The following is a 22012-nucleotide window of genomic DNA, read 5'->3' on the forward strand; positions in this document are numbered from 1 at the left end:
GTCATATCCAATTACACTATCATCTCTGCCTCAAAGAATTTAGTTCACTTGAAAACATTCAATAATAACTAGCATTTATTCAACAGAATAACATATTGGGAAAAGACCTCTTCACAGCCAGCTGAGTACTTCTGTTGTTCAATTTTGCAATGCAGTGGACTTAAAAATTTATCAAACAAGTCTCACATAAAACTTAATAAAGATGGTTGATATTGCAAACAAAATATTAGAAACGGATAACTAAAGCCAGATTAAAGTACGAGCTTACGGATCTATGCTAGAGTACGAGGTGATGATATAGAACTTCGTAGGGAATTCCAGTGAAGAGAAGGGGTGTCGACAGACCTACTGGCACAGTTAAGATTGTTATGGAATTCTGTCACGGAAAGAGATTCCTGGGCAGACAGAGGAAAAGTTTTAAGAAGTCTCCCTGATGAAACGTAATATTCCCATTAACTTTGCTTTGGCCATCATCAAACACAAGATGTTATTGAACAAGAAAGAGTGCAGAACAGATTTACCAAGTCTCTGACTGAAGTTGGGGGCCTGAGTTACAAGGAGAGGACATTATTCCCTGGAACACAGGAAAATAAGGGTTCACCTAAAAGTCCCAAATTCAATGTAAACTTATTATCAAAGTATGTATATGTCACCATATACTACCTTGAGATTTGTTTGCTTCCATTAGATATTAAAGATTTTCTGGCACCAGTTGATAAAGGTATACAAGATCAATAGGGGCATGGACAGAGTAAAAGCACAGGATTTTCCAATCAAGAAGGCACAAAAAATAAGGCATAACTTTAAGTTCAGAGGTAAAAGATTTAAAAGGGACATCAGGGGAAGCTTCTTCACATAAAGAATGGTGCATATTGGAATATGCTGTCAGAAATAGTGGTTGAGGCAGACACTTAAGCTGCATTTAAAAGCCATCAGATAAGCCATCACAGATTCAGAAGGCTATAGACCAAAGGCAGGCAGATAGATCTAGCTTGCTGGGCAACTGTCTGCATGGCAAGTCGGGACAAAGCAACACACACGCATAATCTGCATCAATCTCCAGCACCTACAGATCTCACGTTTGAGTTGAACAAAGCACCTTTTTCCAAGATGTATGAATCTATGATTCTACTTCATGCTCATCAAGCTGCCATTTTTATAAAAGAGAATATTTGCCAGGTTGGTCTCATTAGCCATATCAGAATCTACAAAACCAGTGGAAGTAAGTCATCCTCAAGCTTGGGGAACTGGCTAAGAAACACTTCTGCTCTGGAGCTTCACCAAGTTGATAACTCATACTTAGGTATGTGCACTTGATGGATGTATTGATTTTAATGTTCCAGAATTCTTTAGATACGTTATCAACTCCTTTGGATTGGAAGTTGGCAGATATAGGGAGGAAAAGAAAAACAAGAAACTTGAGCAATGGAGTATGACAAAAATAAATGGATAAAAGATAAATTCAATCATTAAGAATGTGGTAAGATGGCATTTTGAAAATCAAATTATGCAGATTCAGCACTCTTTATGAAAGGAGAATGTTTCTGACAGATTTATTAGATAAATGAGTGCAACAACTGTGGAAAGGAGATGTAGTATCTTCAGCTAAAAGTCACTGGCTAAATTTCAGAGGATTTGGAGGAGAATTTGGAGGAGTCTGGAATTTTCCACCTGTAAGGGCAGATGAAGCCAGATCATAAGCTATATGACCAAAGACCAAGATCTCAGAAGTAAGAATGGCCAAAACTGTTATTTTTATTATTCCAGCAAAAGCACAATGGGTACTATTAAGTCTCATCACTATTTTGACAACAAATATTTCCCTATTATTTTGAATTTGTGCTTCAGCTGATACTAACATTGTGTAACTCACAGTTCTAATCAACAGGAAGCAATCTAAATAATTTGTTGCAGGAAACAGAAGACAAGGTAGAGAAAAAAAAAAGATGTTACTTATCAAAAGAAGCTTTCGTTCTGAGGGAAAGGGCGTATTACTTCCATGAATGTCAAATTACAAAATGAGGTTATTCACATATGTAGATGACAGAATATTTGCTTCAATACTGACATTGGAGTCTAACACTACCAATTCATTGTCTTAAAGTATTAACAAAGCAAGGGTAAAAGAAATTAATGAAAGGATTAATCCCTCACACAAGGGGTATATCACCTCATAGAAGACAAAAAAGGCAAATTAAAAATTAACAATAATGCACCGTTGATGATATATATCAATTGTTAAAATGCTGTTAATACCTGACTGGTGAAATACAATTCCAAATACATGGAATAAACATGAAAAAAGCCACGAAGAACATATCCTTCTTATCCACCACCACCCCATCCACACATTCAAAATAAGACAATAAGAACAATAAGAATACATACCTGCAGTCGGATCTTTTGCCAAAACATTATCCAAGCCACTTGTAATAGATTGAAAAAGGTTCATCTTCTGAGTTGGACCTTTTCATTAAAAAAAAATTCTGTTACCAAGTTGTCTGATAAAATTACTTCTCCAGGATTGCATAATGATTTTTGATCACTATATATGATTCTTATTTGAAAGAATAGTTTATAAACCAGACGAATAAAACAGATTAAAGTACTGTACAAGCATTTAATTTATAAACTTCCAAGTAAATTGTTTCAAAAAATTTCTATTTTCAAAGTATTAATTTCTATTTTGATTTTGAATCAAAGAGCTAATCTCAAACATTTTAATCTGTCAGTGAACAAGATTATTATCCCCCATTATCATAACTTTTCCTTGATTACGAAGCAACATCTTAATTTTCACAGCATTGTAATTTTGAAGAATCAGAAGAAATTTGATGTGCGAGGGTCATTTCAAAAATTAGCTGACAGAAATTCCCCTCCATTGGCCTATTGCTCTAAAGCCACAAATCCTCTGTAAGCAAACAAAACCAGAATTTGTTTGAGGGGGTAGAAACATTTAAGATTACAAAATGTGCATTAGGTTTAACCCTATAAGCACTAGTAATTTGCATTAGTGATAGCAAAATAACAGAAACAAGGCGATGAAGAAATTTAAAGACAATCATAAGGATTTCAAATCATGATTCTGGGGAAGCAATGACAGTCCTGATTTGGCACGGAGAAAAATTAACTGCTAATATGAAGTTGTTCAACTTACGGCAGCCCCATCTCAGAACCAATGTTACATAAAACTCAGTAAACAAGCAGCAGTAGATTGCGGAGGAAAATACGGAGCTCTAAGCCATCTTGACATACTCACTGAAGCATGCAATCAGAATCCAAATCATGTTTATTATCACAGACATATGTCATGAGACCTGTTGTTTTGCAGATCAGAGCAAATGCAAAATTTACTGTCACAAAAATAAGTAAATAGTGCAAAGGAAATAACTAAGTATTGTTCATGGTTTATGATCCGTTCAAAAATCCGATGGCTGAGGGGAAAAAGCTATTACTAAAATGTTGAGTGCACGACTTCAGGTTCTTATTTACCCTTTCTCCTCCCTGATGATAGTAACAAAAAGAGGGCATGTCCAGATGGTGAAGGTCCTTAATGACAGACGCTGTCTTCTTGAGGCAGTGCCTCTTGAAGATGTCTTCGATGGTGGGGAAGGTTATGCCCGTGATGGAGCTGGCCGAATATCCAACCTTCTGCAGCCTCGTGATCCTGCACATTGGAGGCTCCATTTCGGGCTGTGATACAACCAGTCAAAATGCTCCCCACTATACATATGTAGAAGTTTGCTCAAACATTGACAACATCCCAAATCACCTCCTATTGTACTAGAGCTGTAGGTATACCCTTTTTGTGATTGCTTCAATATATTGAGCCTGAGATAAATCTTCTGTGATGCTAACTCTAGGACCTTGAGGTTGCTTACCCTTTCCACTGCTGACCCCTCAATGTGGACTGGTGTGTGTTCGCCCAACTTCCTCTTCCCAAAATCCATCATCAATTGCTTGATCCCGCTAATACTGAGTGCTAAGTTGGTCTTGCGACACATTCAACTAGTCAATCTACAAACCCCATTTCCAGAAAAGTTGGGATATTTTCCAAAATGCAATAAAAACAAAAATCTGTGATATGTTAATTCACGTGAACCCTTATTTAACTGACAAAAGTACAAAGAAAAGATTTTCAATAGTTTTACTGACCAACTTAATTGTATTTTGTAAATATACACAAATTTAGAATTTGATGGCTGCAACACACTCAACAAAAGTTGGGACAGAGTTAAAATAAGATTGAAAAGTGCACAGAATATTCAAGTAACACCGGTTTGGAAAACTCCACATTAAGCAGGCTAATTGGCAGCAGGTGGGGTATCATGACTGGGTATAAAAGTAGCGTCCATCAAAGGCTCAGTCTTTGCAAGCAAGGATGGGTCGTGGCTCACCCCTTTGTGCCAAAATTCATGAGAGAATTGTTAGTCAGTTCTAAAGGAACATTTCCCAACGCAAGATTGCAGAGAATTTAGGTCTTTCAACATCTACAGTACATAATATTGTGAAAAGATTCAGAGAATTCAGAGGCATCTCAGTGCATAAAGGACAAGGTCGGAAACCACTGTTGAATGCACGTGATCTTCGAGCCCTCAGGCTGCACTGCCTAAGAAACTGTCAAGCTACTGTAACAATTATAGCCACCTGGGCTCGAGAGTACTTCGGAAAATCATTGTCACTTAACACAGTTCGTCGCTGCATCCAGAAATGCAACTTGAAAGTGTATTACGCAAGGAGGAAGCCATACATCAACTCTATGCAGAAACGCCGGCGAGTTCTCTGGGCCCGAGCTCATCTCAGATGGACTGAAAAACTGTGGAACCGTGTGCTGTGGTCAGATGAGTCCACATTTCAGCTAGTTTGCGGAAAAAACGGGCATAGAGTTCTCCGTGCCAGAGATGAAAACAACCATCATGATTGTTATCAGCGAAAGGTGCAAAAGCCAGCATCTGTGGTGGTATGGGGGTGCATCAGTGCCCACGGCATGGGTGAGTTGCATGCATGTGAAGGCACCATTGACTCTGAGGCGTATATTAGGATTTTAGAGAGACATATGTTGCCATCAAGGCGACATCTCTTCCCAGGACGTCCATGCTTATTTCAGCAGGACAATGCCAGACCACATTCTGCATGGGCTACAACAGCGTGGCTTTGTAGGCACAGAGTGCGTGTGCTTGACTGGCCTGCTGCCAGTCCAGATCTATCTCCTATTGAAAATGTATGGTGCATCATGAAGAGGAGAATCAGACAACGGAGACCACGGACTGTTGAGCAGCTGAAGTCTTGTATCAAGCAAGAATGGACAAAATTTCCAATTGCAAATCTACTACAATTAGTATCTTCAGTTCCAAAACGATTAAAAAGTGTTATTAAAAGGAAAGGTGATGTAACACAATGGTAAACATGCCTCTGTCCCAACTTTTGTTGAGTGTGTTGCAGCCATCAAATTCTAAATTTGTGTACATTTACAAAATACAATTAAGTTGGTCAGTAAAACTATTGAAAATCTTTACTTTGTACTTTACTTTAAAATCAGATGAAAGCGAAGGGATATTCAAGCTATTTAAAAAAAGGTCAACAGAAATATTATCATTTAAGGATTCTGAGGAATAAAGCCGAGAATAAAAATTCTTAAATAGGTCATTAATTTCTGAATGATTCGATGTAATATCCCCATTCTCCTTCCGAATCTTTGTAATATGTTGCCTTACTTTAGAACGTCTCAACTGATTAACTAGAAGCTTGCCAGATTTGTCACCATGAATATAAAAGTGACTCTTACTTTCAAGAAGTTGACGTTCAACTGGTTGAGTAGAGAGAAGGTCAAATTTAGTTTGGAGTTCTACATGCTTCTTGTACAATTCGGGGTTTTTAGTCTGGGCGTATAGTTGATCTAATACTTTAATCTGATTAATCAAATCTAATCACTCTAAACGGGACTTTCTATTAAGATTTGTTGTATATGAAACTATTTGAACCCTCAAATATGCTTTCATAGCATCCCAAGATAATCTGGGATGAAATTTCAGATGATGTATTGGTGTTTAGGAAAAAAGTTATCTGATCCTTAATAAATTTTACAAAATCATCATTCGATAACAAAGTTGAGTTAAAACGCCAATGCTTATTCCTCTGAGGGAAACCGGGAAGATTTAAAGACAAAGTGACTGGAGCATGATCAGAAATCAATATACTCTGATAATCACAAGAGTGAACAAATGAAATAAGTTGATTATCGATTAAAAAATAATCAATTCTAGTAAAAGTATGGTGAACATGTGAAAAGAAAGAATAGTCTCTCTCAGTAGGATGAAGAAAACGCCATATATCAGAGATACCATAATTAGAAAGAAAAGAGTGAAAAGCTAAAGCAGATTTAGTAGGTAATCTAAGAACAGAGGACGTTCGATCCAAAGCAGGATCTAACCAGCAATTAAAGTCACCACCCAGTATAAGAGAATATAAATTCAGATCTGGTAATGAAGAAAAAAAGCGTTCAAAAAAGTTAACATCATCGGAATTAGGAGCATACAAGTTAGCTAGTACCACCTTAGTGTTATATAATTTGCCAGAAACAATAATAAAATGGCCATTTGTATCAGATATCTTACTATGGAGTTCAAAAGGAACATTTGAATTAATAAGAATAGAACCCCCCCCCCCCCCCCAGCTTAGGGCGAGAAGGATGAATGAAAATGTTGACCCACCCACCTTGACATAAGACGGGAATTGTCGAAACTACGAATATGAGTTTCTTGGAGGAAGGCAATGTCAGCTTTAAGTTGCTTAATATGGGAGAAGGCCTTCCTTCTTTTAACAGGATGATTCAATCCCTTTACATTCCAGCTCACAATTTTCAATGGACTAACCATTATCAATTGTTAAAACATAAAAGGTAGTAGGCATATATAAGGTCAGACATTGAGATAACAGTTTGGGAGCAAAATATAAACATAAACCAGTAAGATCAGGGCACAGACAAGTCAGAATAACAAAGAACAACAATAAAAACATTAGATAGTGGTAGTACTGGAGAACCCACCCCACCCTCGAAACCCAAAACTAGATGGCTACCCAAAAAAAGCAGCTAGCTCTACAAGAAAAAAGACACCCCAAAAACCAACTTCCAGTTCCGTGCATTGACATAAGCTCCATTTAAATAATATAGCAAAAACTAGCTAACTTCTGCACTACAAATCAGAATTGCAAACAGAAACAATATCATCAGAGAAAATATAAGACTTAATACGAAATAATAATCGAAAAATAATCTACCCGCGAGAAACTATGAAAAAGTGAAAAAAAGGGATAAATTTAAGAGAAAAAAGAACAAAGGGGAAAAAAGAGAAGGGAAATTTTATATATAATAGAGTACATAGCAGCTGTTTGAAAAAAACAAGTCAGATACATTAAATTGGCAGTGACCTTCAGTAAAAACTCTAAGCCTCCTGAATAAACTGAGACCAATTATGGTTCTCGGTAGATAATGTTATACAAAAGTAAACAAAAATTAAAGATATTCAAAAGATATTTAAGGATACTCAAATAAGTTCTGAGTCTGCAAAAAGGCTTTTATTTAGAAAGTATTATCGGTCATGTTAGAAAGTCAAACTGGGTCCGAAGAAGTCAAAATGGCTGGGAGACCTTCAATAAACTTCTCGGCCTCCTTGACCGACTTAAACCATTTATACTCCCCAGTAGTAAGAGTAATTCGAAGATTGGCAGGATTACGGAGGGAAGGTTTGAATCCACGATTAAAGAGCTCTTTCATAATGCCTTTGAACTCAGCACGCATCTTCAAAACCTGGGGGGGCATAGTCTTCAATGATACGAATGGTACTGCCTCAGTAGGTCAAGGTACCTCTCCGGTGTGCCTCCATGATCAGAAGATTTTTCACCTGATAACGATGAAAACACAGAATAATTGGGTGTGCTCCAGAACCCAAAACAGCTCAAGGAATAAATATTCTGTGGGCTCTTTCTAACTCAGGTGGAGTCAGAAGAATTTCTTTCCTGAAGATCTCACATAGGAAAGAAGAGAAAAATTCAACGGGAGAGCCCGTTTTAGTGGCCTCTGGCAAACCGAGAATTCGTAAATTATTACGTCTGCTCCGATTTTCGAGATCCGCCATTTTGGAAGTAAGTTTGCTGTTTTGCTCCATTAAGTTAAAGCAGAGAGTTTCCAGCTGCTGAATGCGGCACTTTAAATCTTAGGAAGTTAGGTCGATGCGAGATAATTGTTCGGCTTGGTCATCCACTCTGGCGTTAATCTGATCCAATTTTGACTCCAGCTGACTGATAGAAGCCCTAAATTCAGTCTTAATATCAATTATAATGTCCTGCCGATTCTGTTCCAGAATAGAGAGAATCTCGGCAGACAGCGACGTAGAAGCTTCTTTTTTCCCAGATTTAGGAATCTTTGTAGTCTTTTTTTTAACTTTTTTTATTGTTTTCAAATAGTTACAGAATAAATGTGTATGAGAAAAAAAAAATGTTACCCAGCCCCCCTCCCCTTAACCCCTCCCCCCTAACATCCCTATTAAAAAAAAGAGAAAAAAAAGGAATGCCTGGATATTGGAGGGTCCCCACACGCTCCACGGAGTTCGTAATAACTTTAGTGTATGCATTTATTTCTTTCCCCAAGTAACCAATTATTTCATCTTCGGAGCACCTATATATTTAATCCTGTCTTTTGTAAATAAGGGCGCCAAATTTTCAAAAATGTTTCATATTTATCTCTTAAATTGTAAGTGATTTTTTCAAGTGGAATACAGCCATAAATTTCGTTCTTCCAACGATCTATACTTAGGTATGTATCCGATTTCCAAGTCACTGCAATAGCTTTTTTGGCTACTGCCAATGCAATTTTTATAAATTCTTTCTGATATTTATTCAATCTGGATATCGGTTTTATCCCTTCAATATTACCTAGTAAAAGAAATATTGGGTTGTGTGGAAGTTGTATTCCAATGATTTGTTCCAGTAAAACTCTTAAATTTGTCCAAAAAGGTTGAATTTTAGAGCAAGACCAAGTAGAATGTAAAAAAGTACCAATTTCTTGGTTACATCGAAAACACTGATCAGATAGATTTGGGTTTAATTTGTTTATTTTTTGTGGTGTAATATATAGTTGATGTAAAAAATTGTATTGCACTAATCTTAATCGAACGTTTATTGTATTTGTCATACTCTCAAGACATAGTCTTGACCAGTTTTTTTCTTCAATTTTGATATTCAAATCACTTTCCCATTTTTGTCTTGACTTATGGACTCCTTGTTTAATTGTTTTTGAATCAAATTATACATACAAGAGATAAATTTTTTAATCTTTCCTTTTTGAATTAAAGTTTCTATTTCATTGGGTTTCGGTAGTAACATTGTTTGACCTAGCTTTTCTCTTAAATAAGTCCTTAGTTGAAAGTAACAAAAAAGAGTGTTGTTTGATACTTTATATTTATTCTTTAATTGATCAAATGACATTAATATACCTCCTTCAAAACAATCTCCTATATATCTAATCCCTTTTTGAAACCAATTATATAAAAGTTGATTATCCATTGTAAAAGGAATAAGTCTATTTTGGATTAAAGATCTCTTTGCTAATAAGGATTTCTTTGTCTCATCGTCAACATTTATCTTATTCCATAAATCAATCAAATGTTTTAATATAGGAGATTCTTTCTTTTCCCGTATCCATTTAGATTCCCATTTATATATAAAGTCTTCTGGTATGTTTTCTCCTATTTTATCTAGTTCTATTCTGATCCACGCCGGTTTGTCTTTCTCAAAAAAGGATGCAATAAATCTAAGTTGATTTGCTTTATAATAATTCTTAAAATTTGGAAGTTGTAACCCTCCTAGCTCAAATTTCCATGTCAATTTTTCCAATGATATTCTTGACATCTTACCTTTCCAAAGAAACTTCCTCACATATTTATTCAGCTCTTGAAAAAACTTCTGGGGTAATTGTATTGGTAGTGATTGAAATAAGTATTGTAATCTAGGGAATATATTCATTTTTATGGTATTTACTCTACCTACTAATGTTATTGGTAATACCATCCATTTATCAAGATCTTCTTGAATTTTTTTCAATAGTGGTAAATAATTTAATTTGTATATGTTCTTTATATCATTATCGACTCTTATACCTAAATATTTTATACCATTTGCCGGCCATCTAAACTGGGTTATTGATCGACATTGATTATAGTCTCCTTTAGTAAGAGGTAAAATTTCACTTTTATCCCAATTTATTTTGTAACCTGATACTTTCCCATATTCTTCTAATCTATAGGATAATTTACGCAACGATTGCAATGGGTTTGTTAGATAAAGTAGAACATCATCAGCAAATAAGTTGATCTTGTATTCTTCCTGGTTAACTCTAAAACCCTTAATATCTGGGTCCATTCTGATCAGTTCAGCTAATGGCTCTATCGCCAACACAAATAAAGCAGGTGATAATGGACAACCTTGCCTAGTTGACCTTGTTAACTGAAATGGTGTTGAAATTTGACCATTTGTCACTACTTTAGCTTTGGGATTAGTATTTAAGGTTTTAATCCATTTTATAAAGGATACTCCTAATCCGTATTTTTCCAATACCTTAAATAAAAAATCCCACTCCAATCTATCAAATGCTTTTTCTGCATCTAAAGCAACTGCCACACTCATTTCCTCCCTCTTCTGTGCTAAATGAATTATACTAAATAAGCGAGTTACATTATCTGCTGATTGTCTATTTTTAATAAATCCTGTTTGATCCATATGTACTAATTTTGGTAAGCATTTAGATAATCTATTAGATAAGATTTTTGCTATTATTTTATAATCAGTATTTAATAAAGAAATCGGTCTATATGATGATGGCAAAGGATCTCTATCTTTTTTTGGCAATACTATTAAAATGGCTGTCGAAAAGGATTCTGGAAGTTTATGCGTTCTTTCCGCTTGGCGTATTAACTCCATAAGAGGAGGAATTAATAAATCTTTAAACTTTTTATAGAATTCAGGCGGAAAACCATCTTCTCCTGGAGATTTATTACTTTGAAGTGATCCTAGGGCTTCTTCGACCTCTTTCAATGTAAAAGGCATATCTAATCCCTTCTGTTCTTCCGTATTTAATTTTGGAAGAGTTATTTGTGATAGGAACCTTTCTATCTTGACATTGTCATTTTGTGATTCTGATTTGTACAACTCAGAGTAAAAATTCTTAAAAGCTTCATTAATTTTTAAAGGTTTATAAGTAATTTTATTTACTCTTGTTCGAATTGCATTTATTGTTTTAGAAGTCTGGTCTGTTTTTAGCTGCCATGCAAGAACTTTATGTGATCTTTCACCTAGTTCATAATATCTTTGTTTAGTTCTCATAATTGCTTTTTCCGTTCGATATGTTTGGAGCGTATTATATTGTAACTTCTTGTTAATGAGTTGTCTTCGTTTTTCTTCTGTCATATTTCTTTGGGATTCTTTTTCTAATTTTGTAATCTCTTTTTCCAATTGATCTATTTCTATCGTATATTCCTTCTTAATTTTAGAAGTATAACTTATTATCTGACCTCTCAAGTATGCCTTCATTGCTTCCCACACTATAAATTTATCATCAACTGAATGTGAATTTATATCTAAAAAGAACTGAATGTTTTTTCATAAAATCACAAAAGTCTTGACGTTTTAATAATATTGAATTAAATCTCCACCTATAAACTGATTCCTCTTTATCTATCATTATCATTGTCATTATTAAAGGAGAATGATCTGACAGTATTCTTGCTTTATATTCCACATTTTTCACTCTATCTTGAATATTTGTTGATAATAGGAAAAAGTCTATCCTTGAGTATGTTTTATGTCTATTTGAATAAAATGAATAATCTCTTTCTTTTGGATTAATTCTTCTCCATATATCAATCAGATTTAAGTCTTGCATCAATGATAGAGTTAATTTTACTGCTTTTGATTTTGTAACAACCTTTGTTGATCTATCTAAAGCTGGATCTAGACAAAAATTAAAATCTCCACCTATTAATATTTTATCATGTGCGTTGGCCAAATTCAAAAAGACCTCCTGTATGAATTTTACATCATTTTCATTTGGTGCATAAATGTTCATAAGGGTCCATAGTTCTGAAAAAATTTGACAGTGTATAATTAGATATCTCCCCGCCGAATCAATTAATATGTTTTGTATTTTAATTGGTAGATTTTTGTTAACCAAAATTGCAACTCCTCTCGCCTTTGAATTAAATGAAGCTGCAATAACATTTCCAACCCAGTCTCTTTTTAATTTCTGGTGTTCTATGTCTGTTAAATGAGTTTCTTGTAAAAAAGCTATATCTGTTTTCATTTTTTTAATATATGTTAAAATTATTTTTCTTTTTACTGGCCCATTAAGCCCATTAACATTAAAACTTAAAAAGTTTAGTAGATTAGTCATTATTTTTTTTATTATATTATTCCAATCTATAATAATACCTAATCTTTCCACTTTCGTGGTATCTTGGGAAATCTTTATAAAAATCTCCGTGTTGCTATGTGTGTCCCCACCAATCATCCAGGCTAAAAGATAGAAGAAAATTAAAATATAAAGAAAAAAACAAAATACCCCCCTACTAATGTTGTGGAAAAATAACACAACATTACCCCCCTCTGCTGTACGGGTCATGGCAACCGCCATGATTACACACGTGAATCCCGCAGTAACCGATCCAAAGCTCCCCAGCCCCCCCGCAACACAAAAACGTATATGTATAAGAAGAGAAAAAAAAAGAAATACCATTCTCATTTAGTATTTCTAAAATTTTGCTCCTCTTTTCTATAATATCCATAAATGTCCATCACTTCTGTTCGTTGGGTCTATCTTCATAGCGAATAGATGGAAGTTCTTGTACAAACTCCTCCGCTTTTCGATAATCGGGAAAAAATTTTTTTCCTTCCTCCAAAAAAATTATCAGTGTTGCTGGATGACGCATTGTAAATTTGTAACCCTTTACCCATAAGGCTTTTTTCACTGGGTTAAATTCCTTCTTCCTCTTCAACAGGTTGTAACTTATATCAGGATAAAAAAGAACTGGTTTTCCTGCTATCATCAATGGCCCGTTTCTATTTTTGGCACTTTGGGCAGCGGCCTTCAGGATCTTTTCTTTGTCTTGGTATCGTAAGCATTTTATCAAAATTGATCGTGGGTTTTGATCAGCTCGAGGTCTTGGCCTTAAGGATCTATGAGCCCTTTCGATCTCAATTGGAATTTCTCCTTCCATTTCCAACTTTTCAGGGATCCATTTTTGAAAGAAATTTATTGGATCTTCTCCTTCTATATCTTCTTTAAGTCCAACAATTGTAATATTATTTCGTCTACTGAAATTTTCAAGCTTATCAATTTGTTCCATAAATTGTTTTCTTTCTGATGCCCAAGCAGCATTTTCATTTTCTATTTTGTCCATTCTTTCAACCATGTCCTCCGTTGTAGTTTCCAAGTCCGTAATTCTTTTTTCCATTTTTTCCTGTCTCTTTGTCATTTTATCAAGCATAATCTCCATTTTGGTCATTTTTTTTTCGAGTCTTTTTTGATTATTTTTAATTATTTTTAATGTGTCTAATTTACGCATTATTTGCCTCAAAGTCTTTTCTATATTTCTAGAAGGACTTTTAGCTTCTTCTTCATCTGATCCTTCCGAGACACTTGACTCTCCCTCCGATTCACTATCACTTTCAGTTGCAGTGGTAGCTGGGCTTTGTAGTTCTTGTTGCTCCCGTTTGCGCATGCTCCGTCCTTCAGGTTTGCGCAATTCACGATGACCCTTCCCTTTAAGAATGGCCATTGTTGCCGCGGTCTCTTGTTCCGCCTCGCCGGTGGCACAACGTACCTGAGACCGCGGTTCCTCGGCAGACGTGGGCCCTGCTCTTGTTCCAACTTGCGTAATCTTCCCGGTATTAGTTTTCTTCATCTTCCTTCTTTGAGGCATTGCTTGACACAGTCTGGAGTAGTTTATAAGTAACTTTTAGAAGATACTGACTAACTTTTCTTCATTTAGACATTAATTTATTAACTTTTTACGGGAGAGCTGGGTTCCAGCATCTCGATCCTACGTCATCACGTGACGTCCCCCCGGAATCTTTGTAGTCATTGTGAAATAGACGTATTTCAACCATGTGACTTTGGACAAGACACTACCTGCTTTCTCCCAGTATGTGGATTGTTACACCAGGGGTAATAGGACTATTGACCTACTGTATGCAAACGTAGAGGATGCATATAGTGCATCCCCGCTGCCTTCACTGGGGAAAGCTGATCACAACCTGGTTTTGTTACAGCCCAGATATAAATCAATTGTGATGAGGCATCCCACTACCACACGCTCTTTTAGAAAGTGGACTCATGAAGCTGAACAGGCCCTGAGAGACTGCTTCGGTACTACTAACTGGGATGTACTGCAAGGGGGGCTCTGTGGGGGCGTTGAGGAGGTCACTGAATGCACAATGGTCTATATTAACTTTTGTGTGGATGCCGTTGTTCCTGTTAGAACTGTTCGCTGCTATCCCAATAATAAGCCCTGGATCACTAGTCACATCAAAGGCCTCCTAAACCAGAAGAAGAGGGCCTTTAAAGATGGTGATCGGTTGGAGCTTAAAAGAGTTCAGAAGGAACTCAGAGTACAGATAAGGGGGGCAAAGGAGCAGTATAGGAGGAAGCTAGAACAAAAGCTGCAGAAAAAAAGCATGAAGGAGGTGTGAGATGGGATGAAGATCATCACTGGATGCGGTGCAAAGCGGGGGGCAAACATAAGTGGAGTTGTGGAGAAAGCGAACCAGCTGAACAACTTCTTCAATAGGTTCGACAGCACAATCTCATCCTCACCGCAGAACTCCACACCAGGCTTACTTCCCTCACAGGAAAATAGCCACTCACAGGAGACCTTGCCCACGCCCAGGATTACGGCTGCACAGGTGGAAGGTCAACTGAGGAAGATCTGTACCAGCAAGGCGGCGGGACCGGATGGAGTTTCCCCACGATTACTGAGGGCCTGTGCGACTGAGCTGGGAGAACCATTACAGCGCATCTTCAACATGAGCCTGGAGCAGAGAAGAGTACCCAGACAGTGGAAAACATCCTGTATTGTCCCGGTACCGAAGAAACCACAACCAAAGGAGTTGAATGACTTCAGACCTGTTGCCTTGACGTCACACGTGATGAAGACCATGGAGCGGCTGATAATACAGAATCTGAGGCCACAAACCAGGCACGCCCGGGATCCTCTTCAGTTTGCATATAAGGTGGGAGTGGAGGATGCTATCACGTATTTGCTGCACAAATCCCTCTCTCACCTAGATGGGGTCAGTGGTGCTGTGAGGATTACATTCCTGGACTTCTCTAGTGCCTTTAACACCATCCAGCCCAAGATCTTAAGGCACAAACTAACGGAGATGGGAGTAGACTCTCACATGGTGGATTGGATAGTGGACTACTTGACAGATAGACCTCAGTATGTGCGGTTGGGAGACTGTAGGTCTGACACGGTGGTCAGCAGCACAGGAGCGCCGCAGGGGACCGTGCTCTCTCCGGTCCTGTTCACCCTGTACACATCAGACTTCCAATATAACTCAGAGTCCTGCCATGTGCAGAAGTTCACTGACGACACGGCCATAGTGGGGTGTGTCAGGAATGGACAGGAGGAGGAGTATAGGAAACTGATACAGGACTTTGTGATATGGTGCAACTCAAACTACCTGCGTCTCAATATCACCAAGACCAAGGAGATGGTGGTGGACTTTAGGAGATCTAGGCCTCATATGGAGCCAGTGATCATTAATGGAGAATGTGTGGAGCAGGTTAAGACCTACAAGTATCTGGGAGTACAGTTAGACGAGAAGCTAGACTGGACTGCCAACACAGATGCCTTGTGCAGGAAGGCACAGAGTCGACTGTACTTCCTTAGAAGGTTGGCGTCATTCAATGTCTGTAGTGAGATGCTGAAGATGTTCTATAGGTCAGTTGTGGAGAGCGCCCTCTTCTTTGTGGTGGCGTGTTGGGGAGGCAGCATTAAGAAGAGGGACGCCTCACGTCTTAATAAGCTGGTAAGGAAGGCGGGCTCTGTCGTGGGCAAAGTACTGGAGAGTATAACATCGGTAGCTGAGCAAAGGGCGCTGAGTAGGCTACGGTCAATTATGGAAAACCCTGAACATCCTCTACATAGCACCATCCAGAGACAGAGAAGCAGTTTCAGCGACAGGTTGCTATCGATGCAATGCTCCTCAGACAGGATGAAGAGGTCAATACTCCCCAATGCCATTAGGCTTTACAATTCAACCGCCAGGAGTAAGATATGTTAAAGTGCCGGGGTTGATTGTATTTAATGTATTTAAGTAAGCTACTTAAGAACTTTTTAAAAGCTATTATTAATGCTTTTTGAGAGAGTGATTTAGAGGCATATCTTATTTTTACTGAGTTAAGTATTGTATGTAATTAGTTTTGCTACAACAAGTGTATGGGACATTGGAAAAAATGTTGAATTTCCCCATGGGGATGAATAAAGTATCTATCTATCTATCTATTCGCAGGCAGACAAAAAAGACAAATAAATTAACAAACTGAAATAAAAAAAGGGAGGTACATAGTGCAAAAGTAAGAAATGTAACGGAGCAAAAGTTTGAAGTGACTATACAATCGCCATCGACTACAATCGAGGGCATCGACTTAAAAGTCAGAGGAAAGATTTTAAAAGATCTGAGGAGCAACCTTTTCACAGAGATGGTAGTGTGTGTATGGAACATGCTGCCAGAGAAAGTGCAAAAGGTGGGTACAATTATGACATTTAATACAAGATATTTCTACAGGTACATGGCTAAGAAATGTTTAGAGGGATAGGGGCCAAATGCAAGCAAATTGGTTTAGATCAATTAGACAAGTTGGTTAGCATGAAACAGGCCAGAGGACCTGTTTCCTTACTGTATAGCTCTGATTAAGTCAACTACATTGAACAGGCCATGTCCTTTGCATGCCCACACAAATCCCATGAGATATCCTATTGTGAAAGGAAGTTACTTGGCAGACAGAAGATTCAAGGGTGTGCTCAAAATCTCCTTCAAGAAGTGAAATATTCTAATGATTCCTGTGAACTTCAAGTGTTAGATCACTTAAAGTGGAGAAGGAACATTCCAATCATAATGAGAAAGTCAAGGTCAGGGATTGAGATCACACAGAGGCCTAGTAAGTGGTGCAGAGTAAGTCACCTCACAAACCAACACACACAAAATGCTGGAGAAACTCAGCAGGTCAGGCAACATCACCTCCCAAACCACTCCACCAGTTGCCCAATCAATCACTACCTGCCTTACTCCTGAAATAACACAGAACAGGGAAGCACAGGAAAAGACCTCTCAGCCCAAGATGTCTGCTTAAACTAGGATGCTAATTTAAACTCAACATCTGTCCACATGTAATCTATATCCTTCAATTCCCTGCTATTTTACATGTCTTAAACGGTGCTATCGTAGAGTTTATGGTTCCTTCACCTCAAAAACCACAAAACCAAGCAGAAGTGAGTCATCCCTGATCCTAAAGGACCGCCTAAAAAGAAAAGTTTTAAATTATAAAAAACTAACTGAAGGCTAAATAGAAAGACATTGATACTCTCTTTACTGCATCTTTTGACTGAAAGGATGTATATACTTAGTAGCATTCACCAGAGATGAGAGTCCATGTCACTCCTTTTTATTAGTATTTATTAATGACTTGACCTTGGGTATATAGAGACAATTATCACATTTGCTAATGACACAAAACTCAAAGACATAATAAACTTTAATGCCAAGGATCAGCAAAAAAAAGGATACATTTATAAACAGGTATAAATATGGAGATATCTGGGGTTGTATAATGGACAGGTTGAGGAATTGGTTGAAAAAAACATCAGGAACCCTGAATGAAGGGTAAACATGCAAGGTAATCATAATGAGCCTTTATAAAATACCTGTTCAGTAACCTTGTGCCCAGGTTCCAAACTTCACACTTGAGAAAAGATGAAAAGGTTTATAGAGAATTTGAAAAAGATTTACTAAAATATTTCCAAGGATGAGTGACTTTAATTTCATGGACAAACTGGTGAATCTGGGTAATTTTTCCTTGGATAGTGGTTGTGAAGTGATCTGATATCTAAAATCACAAAGGAACTGCCCAGATAGAGGGAAAACTGTTCCACTGGGAACATAACATTTTCTACTTTCCTGAACTATCATTAGCCCCACATCAACACAACCAAAAGCAGATCATGGGTGTTTGAAAGGTTGCTGAGCATAAATAAATCCCAAAACTTGTTTAATTAAGTTGGGAGCTGATTACAAGGCTAGATATTGTATAATGCCTATTGAAAATTGCAGTGCCAGTGAGCAATCACAAAGATAATTACAAATGTGCAATATATCTGGCCTTTCTTTCAACAGTTGCAGTCCTTCAAACTAAGGTACACCCATACTGATGTGGTGTAAGGAATATTGGAATTTAGACTCAATGAAAGTAAACCACCAGCAATACATTTCCAAGTCAGGATTTTAGGGAGCCTGCAAGTGGTAATATTTCCATGCTGTCATCCTTCTTGATGGTAGATATCAAAAGTTTAGGAAGAGCTTTTGGAGTAGTTTACAGCAATCAAAAATATATTCAGTACCCTTTACTTAACAATGCAATGTACAGTCAATCAGTGCTTCATTCATGCATCATTCTTCATGCAACTTCTTTGGATACTGACAGTGCAATCTTATACAAGTAACTGCTGCAGGGTTTAGAGTGCAAGAATGAGAACGCAAGGAAATTCAGGCAAAAATACCTGGAGTCAGACTCACGTTCAGAGTCTGACCTTGCCATTGACAATTAGCAGCTTAATGGCAAAGGCCAGGAACTTTCCATACAAGTCATGTTCTCAAGTTCAAACTCATTCAGATGTGCTATATCCGAACCCATACAACATATTTTACCATTCTATGCGCGCTCAAGGACTGCCATGGGTAACCTGGATTAAAGGAGGCCAGGCATGATTGTAATGCACCTTCCAGGACACTTGGATTCAAAGAGTCACAAGTTGTCAGATTTAGCTTGCTGCGGGCAGAATTGGACTAAGAATGACATGGATTAACCTTAAACCTTACTATGCTGTGTAGAGCAAACACGAGGAAATCTGCAGAAGCTAGAAATTCAAACAACAACACACACAGAATGCTGGTGCAACACAGCAGGCCAGGCAGCATCTATAGGGAGAAGCGCTGTCGACGTTTCCGGCCGAGACCCTTCGTCAGGGTGTTATGCTCTGTAGACCCGGGCTTAGTGCAATAAGGGTCTATCTCAACCACTTAAGGGTTATAATTAAGGGTCAAGCTCTTACAAGGGTGAACTAACTCATGGGGTAAACAGAGAAGATCCTAGCATACTGTTTGGGTTCAGGGTAGAGCCTGGAGATCGTTGGTATCTAGTCAGTCCCTTACAATGTTGCGTGGCTCAAGGTCAATTGGGCATCGTGAGAGAGTCACGATGACCAAACATTCCCCACTGATGATGGTTCTGGGCTAAGGGAAGAAGGGGGTGTGAATTTGGAATCGGGTTTAGGCTGGAGGTCCGGCTCTCAGCAAGGTGCTGGACTCAGGGTCGCACAGTGGTTGGCTGGCGGTGTTCGGAGTCAATGGGGTCGTATTCAGCTCATGCTCTCACCGTGTTGTGTAGTATCGGAGTCCGGCATGAAGGTGAAGTGCGCTACCGACCGCTGAGGGATCGCTGCTGCCGACGTTCGAGCCAGCCTCGTACGGCTCGTGCAAACAGCCCTACGAAACAACAGTGCAACCACCCCCGCCATCTTCCAACTCTCAGTCAGCTCACCGGGCACCCCGATTGCGCGCACACCCATTGGCCGCAATTTCTCTGTCGTCATCGGTCCGCGTTCCCAACCAGGTAAGGGCAACGGTCCGGTGCATCCCGGGAGTTGTAGTTCTTTTGAGGTGCGGCAAAGGAGGCAATTGGAAGTAATTTCCATTTACGATTTATAACTAAAACGGATTAAAACAAGAACACTGGAAACTCTCAGTAGTTCAAGCAGCAATCGTGATTAAGTAGAATAACGTAGAGCTTAGTTAAAGTGGAAAAATTTGGAGAATGGTCTCAAGGAAGAACGAAAGTAACATGCAGAGAGGTTTCTGGTGGAGTTGTCAAACTAGTTTACCACATTAATGTAAATGCGTATCTCCCCACAGTAACTAATGGACTTATTTCAAAGCGTGATAATTATATGTTATAGTTATTTCTATTATAACATTCCAAACCTGACGCAATCCACAAAGTACGGAGACAAGAATTAAACAATGGCAGGAATTTGAAGTCAACAGAGAATCCTTCAGATTCTCTGAATGCCCACTCTTTGGAAAGTCCAATCATTTGGTTGTATTTCTGCTCCCAGCATCTAAGCAAACAAAAGACTACAACATCAGTGGTAAAGATCAGGAAGGTATTGTCGAGAGGCAGAGGAGCACTTACTGGACTAATTGAGTTGGTGGACCGGACAATATTCGGGGATTTATTTTCAAGACTGAGTGGCTATTTCACAGTTGTCAATGACTTCACCAAGACCTGTGTGGGTGAGTGTGAACCTTTGAGAATATATCTGACATAATTAAGCAAAGAGCTGTTGATGAACCAGGAGATTCGTAGTCTGCTGAGGGCTAGATCTGTGGCATTCAAGACTGGTGATCCAGAATTATACAAGAAGCCCAGATACAACCTACGGAAGGCTATCTTAAGAGTGAAAAAAACAATTCCAGTTCAAGTTAGAGATGGAATCTGATGCACATCAGCTCTGGCAAGTTTTGTAGGCCATTACTTCCTACAAAGCAAAACCTAGCATCATGAATGGCAATGATGTTTCACTCCCAGATGAGCTCAATGCCTTTAATGCAGACTACACCTGTGCAGATCCCTGGAGCACCTGCTGACCCTGTGATCTCTGCCTCAGAGGTCAACATCACAACATCTATCAAGAAGGTGAATCCTTGTAAGGCGTCAGGCCTTGATGGTGTACCTGGTGGGGCTCTGAAAACCTGTCAGAACCAACTGGTGAGACTGTTCAGGGATCTCTCACTGCTGCATTCTGAGGTTCCCACCCGCTTCAAAAGAGTGACAATCACACCAGTGCTCAAGAAGATCAGGATGAGCTGCCTCAATGACTATCACACAGTGGCACTAACATGGTGGTGGCATCCATCGGTCTCGAGAGACCATGGATCTGCGCCTGGAGTTCCCAGGGCGCAGGCCTGGGCAGGGTTGTATGGGAGACCGGCAGTTGCCCAAGCTGCAGGCCTTCCCCTCTCCACGCCACCGATGTTGTCCAAGGGAAGGGCACTAGGACCCATACAGCTTGGCACCGGTGACATCGCAGAGCAATGTATTGTTAAGTGCCTTGCGCAAGGACACAAACACCAGTGACCTTCAGGTTACTAGTCTGATGCCTTGCCCACTAGGCCACATGCCAACACACATATGCAATCACATATACGAAGTGCTTTGAGAGATTGGTCATGGCCAAAGTCAACTCCAGCCTAAGCAAGAACCTGGACCTGCTGCAATTTGCAGGTCGCCACAATAGGTCTACAGCAGATACAATCTCTCTCTGGTTCTCCACTTGGCCTTGGATCACCTGGACGATAGCAATGCCTAAGTTGGTTTGCTGGTTATTGACTACAGCTTAGCATTAAACATAATCATACCCCCAGTTCTAACGAACAAGCTCAAAAAACCTAGGCCTCAGTATCTCCCGCTGCAAATGGATCCTTGACTTCCTCACCAGGAGGCCACAGTCTGTGCAGACTGGAAATAGCATCTCCTCCTCAATGGCCGTCAACACTGATGCACCTCAAGGATGAGTGCTTACCTACCGCTTTACTCTCTCCACACACATGCAGTGGCATATCTAAGGTATGGCACGTGCCCTGGGCACCACTTGAAGGGGGGCACCACTGTGCAGTTTCTATTAAA

At 38.7% G+C, this 22012-nt stretch overlaps 1 protein-coding gene across 1 annotated transcript in view; it reads right to left on the minus strand.

Moving 5' to 3' along the window:
* Positions 1-19885, minus strand: part of bckdhb (branched chain keto acid dehydrogenase E1 subunit beta) — a 247391-nt gene extending 227506 nt beyond the window's left edge. Inside the window, exons 1-2 of the mRNA XM_073056423.1 lie at positions 19703-19885; positions 2389-2466 (exon numbers count right to left, since the gene is read on the minus strand). Coding sequence (XP_072912524.1) covers positions 2389-2466; positions 19703-19844 — 220 coding nt within the window. The 5' untranslated portion in view covers positions 19845-19885. The remainder of the gene's footprint in view (positions 1-2388; positions 2467-19702) is intronic.
* Positions 19886-22012: the final 2127 nt, after the last annotated feature.

This window comes from Hemitrygon akajei, chromosome 9 (assembly GCF_048418815.1).
Source record: "Hemitrygon akajei chromosome 9, sHemAka1.3, whole genome shotgun sequence".
NCBI lineage: Eukaryota > Metazoa > Chordata > Chondrichthyes > Myliobatiformes > Dasyatidae > Hemitrygon > Hemitrygon akajei.